This window comes from Lycium ferocissimum, chromosome 12 (assembly GCF_029784015.1).
Source record: "Lycium ferocissimum isolate CSIRO_LF1 chromosome 12, AGI_CSIRO_Lferr_CH_V1, whole genome shotgun sequence".
Lineage (NCBI taxonomy): Eukaryota > Viridiplantae > Streptophyta > Magnoliopsida > Solanales > Solanaceae > Lycium > Lycium ferocissimum.
In genome coordinates this window covers 44953647-44970680 of record NC_081353.1, presented here as the reverse complement: position 1 = coordinate 44970680, position 17034 = coordinate 44953647, and the positions used below count along the sequence as shown (strand labels likewise).

At 34.2% G+C, this 17034-nt stretch overlaps 2 protein-coding genes across 2 annotated transcripts; one reads left to right on the top strand and one right to left on the bottom strand.

The window, feature by feature from the left end:
• Positions 1–614: 614 nt before the first annotated feature.
• On the top strand, positions 615–5008 carry LOC132040027 (cytochrome c oxidase subunit 6b-1-like). Its single transcript, XM_059430629.1, has 5 exons — positions 615–772; positions 2777–3091; positions 3180–3262; positions 3366–3447; positions 4660–5008. Exons 1-5 carry the CDS (start codon positions 749–751, stop codon positions 4711–4713), a joined length of 558 nt encoding a protein of 185 aa, XP_059286612.1. The 5' UTR covers positions 615–748; the 3' UTR covers positions 4714–5008.
• A 2087-nt stretch (positions 5009–7095) lies between these two features.
• LOC132040640 (O-fucosyltransferase 7-like) lies at positions 7096–14442 on the bottom strand. The gene is made up of 12 exons (XM_059431294.1): positions 14126–14442; positions 12869–12967; positions 12600–12699; positions 12450–12517; positions 11606–11694; positions 11306–11486; positions 10914–11042; positions 10681–10814; positions 10001–10214; positions 8784–8968; positions 8606–8701; positions 7096–7627 (listed from the first exon to the last, which is right to left on the bottom strand). The coding sequence occupies exons 1-12, from the start codon at positions 14309–14311 to the stop codon at positions 7474–7476; spliced, it is 1635 nt and encodes a 544-aa protein (XP_059287277.1). The 5' UTR covers positions 14312–14442; the 3' UTR covers positions 7096–7473.
• Between the last annotated feature and the right edge of the window lie 2592 nt (positions 14443–17034).

Genomic DNA, 17034 nt, shown 5'->3' with positions numbered 1-17034 from the left:
GGATTTGAATTTATTCTTCATTTTTTGGTGAAAAAACAGTGGTATTTTATATTTCGCCAGAGATCCGACCTATTTTGAATGTATTCTTCCTTTTAAAATGCATCTCGTTTAGCCAGAATCCATGAATTTTTCTCCTTTATCTCATATCTAAGCGTATTTCGTCATATGTATCTCATATGTATTTGGCTTCTTGTGTTGTATCTGAATGTATTTTTTGCTTCTCTGAATGTATTTGACTTCATATGTATTTTGAATGTACACAGTGTATTTGAAATTTTGCTAAAATACATTCAAATACAATGAATACATTCAACTTCTCGGCGACTCGAATACATTTAAATACAGTCAAATACATGTGACATCAGATAAGGTTAGATACAACTGAACAGTGTATTCAAATATACTCACACACAGTCAAATTCAACGAAAATGTCCAATATAGTTACCAACCGTAAATATGAAAAAGATAATTACGGATTATTAATTGCTCCTAAAAGGTAGTTATTTATGTAAGTTACAAAAAAAAAAAAAAAAAAAAAAATCATATTTGTCCAAAAACGTCCCTAATGGAAAACTAGAAAGCCCAAATTACAAAGCCCAGTAAAGACAGGGAACTTATTAGGCCCATGGGCCTTAGCTCAATATCTGCAACGTGTCTTAGTGGCACATAGCCTTCACTTTTCCATTAGTTTCTACACTTTTGTACATAAAAAACATCCTAAGCAATCTGCTAATTTCCTTTGTTGTAATGGCCACTCCATCTTTGTCTGAGGTACTATTATTCTCTTTTCATTACTTCCTTAATCTCAATTTACGTCATACAGTTCGAATTTCGAGAGTCAAACTCCTTTATTTTGACCGTAAATTTAGACCTACAATCTTTTAAATTTTTTGAAAAATAATTTACATATTTAGAAACTACTATATAAGTCACATTAATTAACAATTTAAAGGACATATGAATAAATCGCGGTAAATTTTTTCTTGTTTGATTCTCGAAATTCGAATTGTATCACATAAATTGGGACATAGGGAGTATCTTTTATTGATTTGGTATCTTTTGATGGTCCAATTGTGTTTTTTTTTTTTTTGTTTAATGTTAATTCGATAGTTGATGATATATTCTTGCCTTGTTTTTAATAGAAAGGAATGAATACTGAGAGTGGATCTCAGTAATGTGGATTTAGCCGTAGTTGATTGATTCTTTAAAAAAAAAAAAAAAAAAAAATCTTGATGAACGAATTTGGTATTGTTGAATCTGGTTTAAATTCATAGATTGGCATATTAGAAGAGGCATTTTTTTAAAAAAAAAAATTCTCAAATTGGTTAATAAAGCAAAAAAAAAAAAAAAAAAAAGGAGACATTTTCTTTTATTAATAATAGAACTGGAAAAGGGATTGAGAAGTCTTAGGCAAAGAGAAACTAAAGAGAAAATTTGGTCTCTAATTAAGGGCCAATGAAAAAAAGTGGGTTTTTGTTTTCAAAGTGAAACATGGTATTTGGAAATTGAAGTTGTGTTTGGCCATGAATACAAACTCGAGATGTTTTTGAATTTTTGCCGAGTGATCTGGAGTGAAAACAACTTATTTTTGTGTTTTTTTTTAAATTCTGGAAATTTATGGCCAAACAAGATTTCCCGAATACAATTGCGGAAAAAAGTAAAAAATATTCATGGCCAAATGGCCACTAAGTCAATATTTTGAGAGCAAATAAACAGCTGATGGTCATTAGATGTTTCACTATTGCTAGTTCTAATTTGATAAAGTTCAGTTTATTGGCTACTATTTTGCTGTTTCCCTTTCTATGTTTTAGGATTTTGGTTGTTGCGAGTTAAAACTTTTTTCTTGAAATCAAAAATGTAGCAGGGTGGTTCGGGTTAAATTAAAAAAGAAGAAGAAGAGATTAATGACATGTTAAACTCATAGGTTTAGCTAAATAACAGTGGAGAAAAAGAAAAAAAAAATTAAACGGTGCAGAATAGTTCTGCACAAGATGGGGCGGTAAAAATAGAGAATATGCTAAGCGGGGCGGGTGGGCTAAAACTCTTGCAGGGTAATGCTTCACCCGCCTCATGCCGCTGCGTTTGTCATCCCTAACTAAAGTAAATGGAATTTGTTATTTGCCTATAAAGGTGTCTAGGTGCAAAAGTGAAGAGAAAGATAAAGGAAAAGACATGTGGCTCATTTCCAGTATATGTTTTGTTTAGGGGAAATATAATATACCTTTGTTTGGTTGGTAAGGAAGTTGTGTAAAAAGCTGTTTTCGGAAAATTTGAAGTAAACGAAAAGGAAGGCCAAAGAAAGTGGCTTTCCTTTATCAAGTATTTACTCGTTATGTTTGTCAGAAGCTGGCTGCATAAGATGTAACTGAAACTAATACTGAAATTTGTCTTGGTATTGTTTTTAACCTACGTAAGTCCAAAGTTTACTGCCCCCTGCGCCCTGTATGGAGCAATCTATTATTATTTATCACTTCTCCCTAATAGAAGATTTTTGAGCAAATGACAAACTTTCTTTTCCAAATCATGGCATATCTCCTTTGCCTATTTACGAGCTTGTGAGCTCTTCAAGTCTTCTGTTATTTGGATATTATTGATGAATGTGGGCGCTACCATGGAAATTATTTTTATTGACAATACTTCTGTGGGATTTCCAATAGCTCTATTATACGACACATCAAAAACCATTTGCTTTGTTATTCCTCTGAGATTCTCTTTTACCTGATAGATTTTTTTAAGCAAGTGATATTTTTTTTTCTCGAAATCCTGGATGTGCAGCAATATTTACTGAAAGAGAAAGAAGCGAAATCCACAGTGGCAAATCCAGTGGAAGAAACTGAGGTTAAGACCTCTTCAACTGCTCCATCTGAGGAAGATACTTCCAAAACTGAGGAAACCCCAGCGGTTGAGAGTAGTGAAGTTGCGCCTGCTGCATCTGAAGAAAGCAGCGGAGCCTCTGACTCAGCAGCACCGGAAAACAATGAAGCCTCTCCTCCTGTAGAGGCTGCCAGTGAAGAAAGCGCCGAAAGTACTGAAGATGAGACTTCTGGGAATGAGAATCAAGAATCCGCGGATGAGACCCCTGAGATTAAGGTTAGATTGACTGGGAAATCAATTTTGACTTTCTGTGTCCTGGCTATGTCTTATTTATTGATTTGTTTTTGTCATGATTGTCAACTAGCTTGAGACGGCGCCTGCTGACTTCCGCTTCCCTACTACGAATCAGACAAGGCACTGCTTCACAAGATATATTGAATATCATCGGTCAGTAAACATAGCTATACTGTCTATTGCTCTTTTGTGTTTGTATGTAATTTTGTAATCTATCCATGAAGCATCAAATATATTTGGTTGGTTTGTCTTTCAGATGCATAGCTGCAAAAGGTGAAGGCGCTCCTGAATGTGATAAGTTTGCCAAGTATTACCGATCCCTTTGCCCTGGTGAATGGGTATGTTTGATTTGTATTTTACTTTTTGCATTTTGCAAGATTGGATTATGTATTATGTGTGTATTTATGTGTATACATATTAATATGTATGGAATGTATGTATAGCTCTTGGTTTTACTTGTGTACTCATGCCGAATCTAAATGTTCAACTAAACTATGGGCAAATATTGAAGTAGAAGTCACCAGCCCACTTATGAAACCAATTTTCCCTTCTACAGGATCTAAAGTGGAGTGATAGTCTTGATTTATAAATTTGAATTGGCAAGTAATAGAATCACTAAAACTTGAAATGTTAATGTCTCGATTGGTTTAAGAGTATATAGAATGCATAACTTACTTTATTAGCATTTGTGAGGTCACCAGAAAAGATTCTTGGTGCTTTTCTCAACAGCAGAGCAATCCCAAAATACGACACCAAATCCCTATATACAAAAACATTGAAGAAAAGGATGCAGAACACTTTTCAGATGATGAAAGTATTGGTGAAATTTGGAGAGTAAAGAGACCAAGAGGGTATTGACTTCTGTAGTTCTGTGGAGTCCAATGATGTTAGCAGTGGTCTCATAGTGCAGAGTTTAGTTGGTCTAAGAGTAGTCATTGGGTCACTGGTAGAGCTCTGAATCGGTGTTGATATTAATTTTACTTAATTGATGGGTGAGGGTTTTAGTAGAGTGATGATCCAATTGCATGGCAAAGTTATTGCAGGTGGAATCCGTAGTTCTCGGATCATCCATACTTGGGGCTGTGGTTGTGCTAGATCTGGCTTAGCGAGCTGTGTGGTTACCATTGGTAAAAGCTGTTATTCAAATTAAAATCCTGCTGACATAATTACTGAGACTAAACAAGTCAATATCCCAGTAGTTCGAAGATATGAATATCTCCGTGAGCAAGTGATTAGGTAATACTTAAAGAAAGGGGTGGTAACAAATGAACCAATGTGCCTATTCTTGATAGAAATAAACGAGTGAAAGCAATCTTTTATCTAATTTTTTTCTTATAACAGCAATCTTTTATCTATTATTTTGAAGGAGAATAGGAATTGTTTGCAAGTTTGTTATATTCTGGCCACTGAGTGATATCTAACCTTGTCTCATCCGTTAAACTAGAGGTGTAGACTCAAGTGCATATTGTGCTTCTTTACATGCTCATGTTGTTAGCTTCTTTTGGGTTTCCTTTTGACGATAACATGCTTTGCTTTAATTGTGGCTGCAGATTGATAGATGGAATGAGCAGAGGGAGAATGGCACCTTTCCAGGACCACTATAAACGGCATATTTTGGTTCCAACTCTGCTGCATCTGAACTCTCAAATAGACAGGAAGTTCTCCGTGAACAAATTGTGATCAATAAAGTTTTGCCTTTCTAAATGGAATTAGTGTAAGCTTATAATAAGTTTTCTGCTACAAAGAGAATTGTTCAGGATCCTTACTTGTGATAACTTAGAATACAAAATATATTTACTGGAATCTTGTACTTGTTATCATCCTGTAGAGTCTGCTAAGACACTTGAAGTCGGTTGGAGGATAAACATGTCCTGCAATAAAAGCTGTATGTTACCATCACACTGTTTATCTTCTTCGTTATACTAGCTAGCACTATCCAGCTAATCAAAAAACATTATGCTTGTTGGTGTTTTTATGTACTACATTGTCCTTGTTCATGACACTGATGATTTTTAACCCAACAAGAAGCTACACTACTATACCATTGCATAAACAAATTACATACTGCGAATCTGGGGCCTCAAATCATCTTGAAGTTATTTGCAATCTAACAAATTGCAGAATAGAACGTTTAACCCACAATTAAAAACCAAATAAAGGATACAACAGATAAGAATATGCACTGATATTGTTTAGAATTTTTTTTAGTGCTATTTAACAGATTATTCTATTTCTTTTGTTATTATGTCATGGTAGCTATAACGAGTTATATGAAGATGATTTCATAAACTATTGTTCGAAAATAACCTTTCATCTTCTATAGACACAATCAACGGTACCTTCTTCCTTTCCCTCATTATACATGCATTTGATCCTTAAGGGCAATACATTTTTTTGCGCGGATTGCCCTTCTTTTGGGGTGGTCTTTAAATTTTGCCCCTCAAATTTGTGGTCTTTAAATTTTGCCATTTCATATTTGTAGTCTTTAAAGTTGTCTTGTTCGCTTGGAAAGGTGAATACATGAAGTTACGGGTTGAACCCCCGCTCAAGCATAAAATAAAAAAAAAATAATTTCGCAAGACAGATCGAAGGGCCGGATCTGACATACAATCCTTAAGGAAAAATTAAAGTTATGTCGGATCCGGCATAACTAAAAGTCTGTCCCATAAGGCGAATTTTTCCTAAGACATAGTTTAGTTATGCCTTATGGGGCGGAATTTTAATCAGGTATAACAAAATTATGCCCCATAAGGCAAGAACTTTTCCCTAAGGCATAGACTTTGCCTTATAAGGCAAAGTTTAAGTTATGCGCTTAAGGAAAAGTTCCATGCTTATGGTATACTTTTAGTTATGTCTTTGCGGTATACTTTTTGAGTTAAGGCATAACTAAAAGTTTACCTTGAAAAGTAAAAAAAAAAAAAAATATATATATATATATATATATATATATGCCACAAAAGTACGCACCCCTGTACTTTTAGTTAAACATAACTAAAGAGTATTTTGGGAGGGCATAAAAAATTTAAACTTTGCCTTATAAGGCAAACTTTTAGTTATGCCTTAAGGAAAAACTTACGCCTTATGGGGCGTACTTTTAGTTATGTTTTATGAGCGCGTTTTAGTTAAGCATTACTAAAAGTTTACCTTGAAAAGTTAAATATATATATATATATATATATATATTCAAGGCAAAGTCGCCCCCCGTGACTTTTAGTTAAACATAGCCGGAGACTTTTAGTTAAACATAACTAAAAGTCTCCATTTATAAAAGCATAAACGAAATTTAAACTTTTTTTTTTTTAAATTTTTGACTGAGCGGGGGTTCGAACCCGGAACCTATGAGTTTTAGCCGAAGGGCAAAATTTAAAGACCACAAATATGAGGGGTAAAATTTAAATACCACCCCAAAAGAAGGACAATTCTATGAATTGCCCAGGGCAATAAGACAAGTCACCTCTAATGGGCCTTGGCTTTTACTCCCGCCATCTCATCGAACAAACTAAAAAAAGGAAAGAGTGTCACGTAAAATGGAAAAAAGAATTACATAATCATTGAGAAGACAGGAAGTTGCAATCTTGTCCCTTTTTATGTTTTTCTTTTTTGTAGTTTTGTCGCTTTGGCACAGAACTGAAAAAAACAAAAAAAAAACAAAAGGGCCACCTAAAGTCAGAAGCAGCAGTCGTAATTGCTGAAGTCTGGCTACCATTGGACATGTAAAATTGGATATGTTCATAGTGGATCCAATGGTGTCACTTGTAGCAAAATATACTACTGTATGCAGGGAGGAATTCAATTCTAATACTCCATCCGTTTCATTATATGTATGTGTTAGTTTGACTCGACATACAGTTTAAAAAAGTTCAAAAAACAATTGAATCTTGTGGTTTTAAAAATGTCATGTACATAGGATGTTGGAATTAACGTTAATAAGTACAGAAAAGGAAATTCATTTTGAAATAGACTTAAAAGGAAGTAAGACATATATATAAATTGAAAAGGAGGGAGTACGATTCTTTTATTGACAATCCGAGAATGGATTTTATTTTTTGACAAGCATCCAAGAATGGACAAAAAGATATTATACAAGTGCACCCTTGTGCTTGAGTCCCTCCTCCCACACAAAATATGAGACAGCTTATTCTTTCAATCTGATCAACTTCCCATGCATGGAAAGCCTCATCTCAATGGAAATACTATACTCTTTTATCATCTAAAACCTGAAAATCACGAAAATAATCTGATTCTCGTCGGGTATATATACATCCAGCACACATATCAGCTGTATTGCTGATGCCTGGTCCAGCTTCAATCAAGTTTGGGCTGTTTTCTCCAGAAAAAGAATATGATTTGGTGCTTCATCTGGACTATACGATAGCATGAGAATCGTTTGTGTATGACAACTTCTTTTGACATAAACAATCTGGTAAAGGATTTACATAAAATGCCTCCTCTGAACGGAACCTATCCATTCCCTTTGTTCCTGAAACCGGTCCTTTTCTCTTCCTAGGCGATCCTTGCCTGAGCAACGAAAGCCAACAAATGAGATTAGGTAACATAACATTGGTTCATTGTTGGAATATCAATATGTGTAACAAAATACTATTAGTAGAGGAATAACATAATTCAAGTACCCAAAGGCGATATCTTGGTCACCCAATCACCCAACTGACTATAGGAGTTCAAGAGAACATAGCCTTCAACCTAAGAAGCCAAAAAGGGGTGTGATACACAAGGCTATTTTTGAACTACTATTGAGCAAAAAAGAGCTTAACATTGCTTCACTTTGTGGGTTTAAAATAAATGTGGTAATGATATGCTCATTGGCGGAGCCACCTTTATCCAAGAGGTGCAAAATGGCACCCTATCGCTGGAAGATTTCACTGTATAGATAGGTAAAAAAAAAAAAAAAAAAAAAGAAAAAAGTTCCTTATATATATATATATATGCTAATACTATATTTTGAATCTGCTTGGCTTCTTCATTGTGTTTACTTCATTACATTTCGACTCTCCTTAGTGAAAATCCTAGCTCTGCCACTAGATATGTTGTATCAGGCCAAGGACACAGAACACTCTAAGCGCATCCCATTGCGCGCATTTACTTAAATACACCACAAAAGGTACATGACCAGCCTCGAGAGACGTAGGAAAACAAAAATTGCAAGCAAGTAACTCTTAGGATTCTATAGAAAAATCAAATTACTATGCCAGCAGTCTGATTTACTATCACTTAGGGGTCGTTTGGTTGGAAACAAGTTATCCCAGGATAACTTATCTCGGATTAATTATCCCGGGATTAGTTATTCCACCATCCCACAGGGATAAAATAAACTACAATCTCGGGATAACTAATCCCGGGATTAGTTATACCACCATTTTATCCCAACCAAACGTGGAATAAATTCATCTCAAATATAATCCCGGGATTATTTATCCTTATCCCTTGTACCAAACGAGCCCTTAAGGAGTTAAGGTAACAAGCTGTACTTGGACATACCTTCCTCTGTGAATATCGATAACACGATTTGAAAGTTTTGGCCCCTCTTTCATCGTACCCAGCTCAATTTTGTCGAAAAGCCGGACAAGAGCTTTCCTGATGATACCAGGAAAATATTAGTAGGCAGTTCTAGTTCTTCTAGAATACCAAGTATTAAGAGGGAGTTAACAGATCTTGCCTATCAGGAGATATTGTTTTTCTGTGCCCAAGAAACCGACGATGTCCCTCAACTGCTCTTGCCATGTTTCCGGAGTAGGAAGGAATGAATATTTCACTCTCAACTGACACAATATAATCTATTGCAGCCAATTGAGATGCATGCTTTCTGAATGGTTCAAGTTCCTCTTCAGATGCCAACTTTTCCTGCAAGATGGACAAGACATGAAATCGTTTTTTTAAGCGGGTAGTAGACATGAACATGGAGGGGAAATATTGGGATTAGCCAATTAGGTAATGACGATGGATTCAGTACAATAAAACTGCATCTTCAAGGGGCAAATGTGTGAGTTAAAAGGAACATGTCTTGGCAAAATGGGATGTGTCATCAGAATTTGTTTCCTTTCATTATGGCAAAAGGCTCATGTAAACAATTCGTTCGTCTTGAATACTTGGTGCTGCTAGTTCTACATTTTTATAAGAGCGGGAAGTTGCTCTTTGAATCTCAGGAAAACATAACTATTACAGAGCGGCCATTCTAACTGTAAATCAATCTTTTCAATCGCTCAATGATTACAGTCATAACGTGGAAAGCATGGGAGTCGTTTGCATAATCAGTTACAATTAAAAATTTGGTTGTTAATTTTTCCAGTAAGAGCAAAGTAAGGAAATGATTAGTAAGGATGAAAAGGCCTGTCACAAAGACTTCAAAACATTGTCGAACTTAAGATCTCTTGCCCAGTGATAACATCAACTAGGACTGGTACAAGTTGGACTAAACACAAGTACAATTCAACCTCTTCGAAGTTTGCATGAAAGATGGCATAATTTAAAGCTTAAAGAATAGCTTTGATGACTAAAGAGTAGTTGTATTGTTTTTCAGAAAATGGTTATTTAGACTAACTTAGTTCTTCAGTGCTACTTTATTGCTTATATTTGAATTCTGCTACACTTACTTATGATATTCATATAATTTACCATAACATCCTAACAATAGGTTTTTCTAAGAGATAGGTGAACTGGTGAGTGTTTTAGAGAGTGTTCATAATAAAGCTATGTGGTGGTATTTAATGATAAAGTGTAATCTAGTAGTTCATAAAAGCTTTCAATCTTAGTTAGCACTTCACACGTCAGAAAATCAAGTTTATGGGCATGATTGACTACTAAATTTCAGAACTTATGATCACAAAAATATAAGAAAAATATCAACTATTTGAGGTAGGTTTGTAGGCAACAAACCTTGTTCAATAATAAGGGATAGCGCGACCGTAAATCAGACATATGGGAATCACCCCCATATATCTCTCCTGCAGCAATATAAATCGGGGTGCTCGATGTGAATCCAAGAGCAGAAAGGAACAGCCCGACCTCCTTTGGAGTTAGTGGACAATAGCCCTTGGATCTCTGTTGTACAGAGTCAATGTCTTTCACTTTCCACCATGGGATGCTTTCCCTATAAATTCGGGAGTTAATGAAATAAAAGCAACTCACCAATAAATTCAAATAGTCTAGGTCATAAGCATAAATATGTTTTACAGAGAGCTGATGTCCAGTACAAATAGAAGCATGTACACATTTCATTTATTGAAAAATTGATTAGACATGACTAAGGAGGACAAAGTATGTGAAGATTAGCTGTCTATATAAGTTTAGATATGGTACTTATGACCTGTTTCTATATATGTTATCAGTATCAATCTGTAAACTTTAGCTGATATAACATGGAGGCCTCCATGGTCTGCATAGTAATCTTGACCTCGATCATCTTTATGGATAAACGTCGTAAAAATTTACTTGGCATGTTATTGTCCTTAAACTATAATTAGTGGCCCCAATACACTCTTTCTAAAAGACATTTACTACAAGCATTGTGCTTTTGAGTTCTACTTATCAGTTAGTTTCAGGTCATAATAACCTACCTGATTGCCCTTAGTTCTTCAGCTTCTTCTGGGGATAGATCATGTGTGCATCCACTAAAGGCAAGCATGTCTTTTTCGTAGCGCAAATGTAAAGCAATGTATGGACCATAGGATCGCATTCGATCAGCCAACAACTGAAAATAAAAGAGCATATGACATGAAAGGCTGTTTGATAATTAAACGGAAGAAATATTACTGAAACAAAAAATAAGTGTCAACAACATGAAAATCACCTTGCCCATTGCTTCAATTGGGGGAGCAAATCGGAGGGCTTGATAGCAAGCACGGCAACGCAACTTCTGAACATCAGGAGGCAGGTTATTATTTGCCAACCTTGAGTCAGACTTGGCTGCTCGAATCACCTGAAAAATTATGCTGGGTAAATTAGCCAAAACCATTTTTTTTCTTTTTGTGCTTAACTTGTGTGAAGATATGTGCAAAAATACAGTCAGACCTCTTTATAATAGTCATCCTTTATAGCAATATTTCACTATAATAACCATGTTTTCTGTGGAATGGATCTTTCATGTTATGTTATATTCTATGTTCTCTATGACAGCATTCCGCTATAGCAGCCAAAAAATATCCAGACAAACGATGTCGTTATAGAGAGTTTTGACTGTACCTGGTATTCGTCCCACATGCTAGCTATCTCCTTCTCATAGTAATCTATACCGGACCAACTTCTGAAATGCTTAACTACTCGAGTAGCAGACACGAGTTCCTTCGGTAGCTTTTTGACAATTCTTACATCATTTACCAACGAATTAATGAAATGATCTTCATCAAACACATCAGAAAATTTGCTGCAATTTAGGAGGAGAAGAGTAAGTGTATCAACATATAGCAGATGGTGCTGATTAATCAAAAAGGGATAAAAAGGGGGCCATGGAGTATGATATTTCAAGGGATTATTATCGCGGACCTAGAATCCTTCCAAAGCGAGCGTTTATCAAGCTCGGGGATTACAAGAGTAGCTTTTATGATACGAGCAACAGCAACCATGTCACATATCTGCAAAGCAACAATAGCTGTTTCAGCTCAAACAATGACGAGCCAAAAGAATTATGCATAAACTTGCCTAAACTTTGGATAACTGAACTGTTAACCGGCTCAACATAAAGAGAAAATATTCACCTATAAACGATTATCTAAGAGAGGAAAGAATTAGGAAGAAGCATGTCTAAGCTGGCTTATGGAATGATGTTCGTCTTAGGGAAGAATTTGATAGAAACTAAATGGTACAATATCACAAAAATTAAGAAACCTATAAAAATACTCTGTTGACCTAGATTATGTCATTCATTCAAAAGGACATATTCAATGTAACAGTTTCACATCATAAGATGGCGTTCTCAATTTGGAAAAAGAGATTGACAGGTTAATCAACGAAACTGTTGATTTAACTTTTAACTTCGCAAGCTTAGAAAGGTGGAACTAGTCACTGATTTTAAAAGTTCTAAACTGCAGCCAGTTTCCAAAACAAGGCACCGGTATTGATGTATCATAAAACTGATCTTATTATGTTAACTAGCAACTGCTTATTCAACAAATTCGCCTTTCAACATCTAGTGCATTTACACAGTACTCCAAGTCAATGATAATTGCAATATTTAAGTGCTAGTTATTTATACTCCAGGTTTTTTTACTTGTCCAACGACGTATAAATAGCAGTATACTCGGAGGTAAATGTAGATCAAAATCAGAAAACGCGACACCGAACGATAAATACTGTGTGACAAAGGAGAAGGAAGTAGAAAAATACAGACCCCTGCTCTCATCTGATTGAGTCCGCCATTTGTATGAACGAGCAGGTAACCTCGAGACTCTGGAGGAGCTGGAATTAAATGCACGATGAGCAACAGAATGGCCCTATATGAATAAAGCTATTTTCAAGAATTCATAAGTAAAGGGCTTACATGTATACAATGAACTTGGTGCAACACAATGAACATAGTCTTTTTTTGGGGGCGGTTTCCATAAATTCTCCAAAGTCCAATTCCAACTAGCACCATCCAACTGTCAAATCTAAAGGAGTGAAAACATGAAAGATACATAACTACTTTGTATCAAAAACACTTAGCTATATGGCACAATCTCAATTCTACTTGAGAATTTTTTTTTTTTTTTTTCAATAATGAAATATCAAAAAATTAACTATTAACATACTTTGGTAAGAGTATACAACCTTGCTAGCAGTAACAGGAGCTTTCGACAAATGGGGCAGGGCAAATTCTTGAGTCAAGCTTCGCTCTCTGCTCAATTTTTGGTACAAAAACTCATGGTGCTACAAATATTAAAGACACCCCGGATCAGTACTAAAAATCAAAATTAACAAGCCTAAACAACAGCAATAACAACTGCTACGCCTCAGTCCCAAACTGGTTTGGATCGACTTATGTGAATTCTCTGTATCCATTCAGCTATGTTTGATCACCATTTCATTCAAATATTCAATAACTTTTCTTCAGATAAAATATTGGTTGTAAATAGTGGTGGAGCCACAAGGATTCAAAATATAAAGAAGTAAACACACGAAGAAGCTAATGAGATTCAAAATATAAAGAACAAAACACACGAAGAAGTTAATGGGATTCCACATATAGATTGCCACAATTAGTAGGTCTGAATCCATAACTTTTAAAATATAATATAGGTTCAATGCTAAGAAACTTAAAGGTTGAACTCATCAAAATTAAATGCTAGATATTCCTCTGAGCGTATATACATAAAAAAATAAAAAAAATAAAAAAATATTAAACATTTCTAAATAGTGTAATTTTCCGACGCAAGGATGTTAATTAACTCCCCTTGGACAAGGGTAGCTCCGCCCGTTGTAAAAAGATGTAAAAAACGCGTAAACACGCAAAGATTGAGAAATAAAGAGGACACGGAAAGTATTTTCCAACATCAAGAATCACCAAAAGATACTGTTTTGATGAAAAATGTGAAATGGAAATCAGAAAAAATGACCAAATGGGTACACAATTTTTTCAACAAACTTCAAAAGGTAAATATTAATAAGACACACACATTGAAACAGAAATCTCAAACCAAAGATCAAGAAAACAGAGGAAACACAAATTGAAGAAGCAGTTTATATTGTTCATAAGAACTACAATCAAACAATCCATTCTATTTGCTAAAACCAAAGAAAAGACTCAGAAAGTATTTTCCAATATCAAGAATAACCAAAAAGATTGCATCTTGATGAAAAAATGTGAAATGGAATTCAGACACACACTTTGAAACAGAACCATAAGAACAGGACAGATGTATGGGTTACTGAAGAAACTGCATATGATTTTCCAATAAACTTCAAAAGTAAATTATTTATTCGACACACACACTGAAACAGAAATAGACAAAAGAAAGATCAAGAAACAGAGGAAAATAATAATTGAAGAAACAGTTTACATTGTACAGAGAGGTGTTGCAATTGTACCTTAGGAAGTTTGTCATGGAACTTATTAGTGACATCAGTTGAAGGAACATGAACATGTACGGATAGCAAAGCAACAAAAGTAATTACACCTATGGCACAAATCATCAACTTTCGAAGAATCACCAATTTCTTCCTCCATGACTTTTTCTTCTTATGCATATTCTGCACCACTTTTTTCTCTTTCATTCACCAAAACTGCACAATATTCTATGTACTACTTATGTTTATGAAACAAAAAAGTTGGCTGCTTGTTTTGATTCTTTCCTGGGTTTCACTGTTGGTTTTGTAATCTGAGTTTGGGATTTAGTGTTTTAGTCCGTTTTATATGGGATTTGTTCATTTATTAGCATTGGTCATGGCAAGCACTTTGCAGAAAGAGTAATACAATAAACTTCTTTTGTTTCAAGATTTTATTATTTTTTATACTAAACAAAAAACTCAAAAAAAGAGAGATTTATTTATACATTTTCTTAGTTTGACAGAAAATTTACTACCTTTGGATCATGTGTAAAATAAAAATATTCAAATTAAAAATATAAAAATATACTGTTTATATCCTTTTTTCTTATCCATTATATGTATTTTGCACATTATATGTATTTTGCACTCACTTAAAAGACATTTATTAGGGTTTATTTTATTAGAGTTCCCATATTTACCATAGTTTGAATGAGTTTAAAAGACAGTTATGGCACCCATGGCCCTAGGGTGTGAGCCTAGTGATCAATAAAATTGTTTGATTTAATGATTTTATTTTCTCTTAGATAATATTGAAGATTGTAAAAAGAAGTATAAAATTTATATAATAAAAGAAAAAAAAAACTATCTACTTTTTAAGAGAAATATTTTAGAAATGTGAACTAAATTACTCAAATCTTCATGTTATTGAATAAAGTTTTTGTAACAACATTCAAGGTAATGTATGTAAAACATATGGCTAATATCTTATTAATTTGAATTAATTCGTACTATTATAAATATTAATGTTACTATGTGAAGTAAAAGGCAACACCAAATTTCGTATGTATGTGTATATTGTTAAGGCCTCAGATTAGGTTTAAGCCACTCATTTTATTTAGAACGGAGGGAGCCCTTTTTTTTTTTTTTTTTTTTTTTTAAAATGTAATATATACATAAATTAAATTGAGGGAATAATAACCGAGAAAAGAATGGAAATGAGGAAGGTAGAGAAAAATTCGACGAAATGCCTGAAAGTATGTTAATTATGCTAACACTTTTGGATTTAGGGAACTACAAAAGTAACAAAGTGACAAAGATCATTATTAACCGGAGCAAATTTTTAAGATTTGCATTATCTATTACTAACCTAGTTTATATCGGATTAAAATCCCTAACGGCAATAAGATTAGTCAAACCAGATATATGATGCTTATACTAAGTCATAGGAGTATAAGATAATTATTATTAACCCGCATATGATACACCAAGTTACCAACTTTGGAACAATCACTAATTTCTCCCTCTCTGACTTTTTCTTCTTCTGCATAATCTGCACCGCCTTCTTCTCTCTCATTAACCAAAAAAAATTTGGCTGCTAACTTTGATTCTTTTTTGGGTTTCATTGTGGGTTTTGTAATCTCTGAGTTTGAGCTATAGTGTTTAGTTCGTTTTATATGGGATTTGTTCATTTATTATCAGTCAGTAGCAAGCACCTTGCACAGAGAGTAAATACAATAAACTTCTTTTTTTGGAGATTTTATTATCTTTTAATACAAAAAATAACTCAAAAAAAAAAAGATTTATACCTTTTCTTTTCATTTTATATGACTTAATTTAACATAAAATTTACTAACTTTTTTTTTTTGGATTTTCAAACAAGTGAGACTTCTGATTGAAAATGGAGGGACCCAATCATCACACTACAACCCATGTTGGTGAACATTTACTACCTTTAGATCATGTGAAAATAAAAATATAAAATATACTGTCTTATTTCCTTTTTACTTATGCATTATTATACATTTTGCGCTCTCATTACTTAGGTGTTTATTATAAGGAAAACATCACTAATTGCACGCCCAACCCAAACTAATTACCCGCTCATGCCCCCTCCCAAATTATTTTCGCTTCTACCCAACCAGCTCAAACTAATTACTCGATGTGCCTCCCTTAGCCCAAACTCCTTCCTCCATGATATCATCTCAGTATATTTATATATCATGACGGTATCATGGAGGACTAAGAAAAGGACTGAAGCAGTCCTCCATGATACCGTCTCAGTATATTTATATAGCACGATGATACCATGGTCCTGAGGAGTGTCTCATTGAAGGACTGAAGCAGTCCTCCATGGTATCATCACAGTATATGTATATAAGATGATGGTATCATAGAGATTTTTTTCAAGAAAAGTGTGTCATTTTTAATAAATGAACATGGTCATTCATAATACCGTCTCATTATATTTATATACCATGATAGTATCAAGGAGGACTAAGAGAAGGACTGAAGCATCTTCCATGATAGCATCTCAGTATATTTATATACCATGTTGATATCATAATTGGGGGCATCTTAGGTAAATACTTTTGATTTTTTCTGGGGGTACGAAAGTAATGAGGGTATGGCGGGTAATTATTTTGGTTTGATGGGGGCATGCGTGATCTTTCCCCTTTATTTTACTATATTACTCATATTTACTATAGTTTGAATGAGTTTAAGTAGTTACGTAATGATAAGAGCAAAACTGAAAGAAAAAAATTCTCTCTTAATGTATTAAAGTACAAATAAAAAGAAAAATATATGTTTAACAAACTCAACAACTTAAAGGGAACGGAGGGAGTGCATTTTTTAAAAATAAACCAAAAATGTAGGATGCACATAAAATAAAAATGAGGGAGTAATAACCGTGAAAGGAAGGGAAACCAAAAAAGAGAAAACAAAAAAGG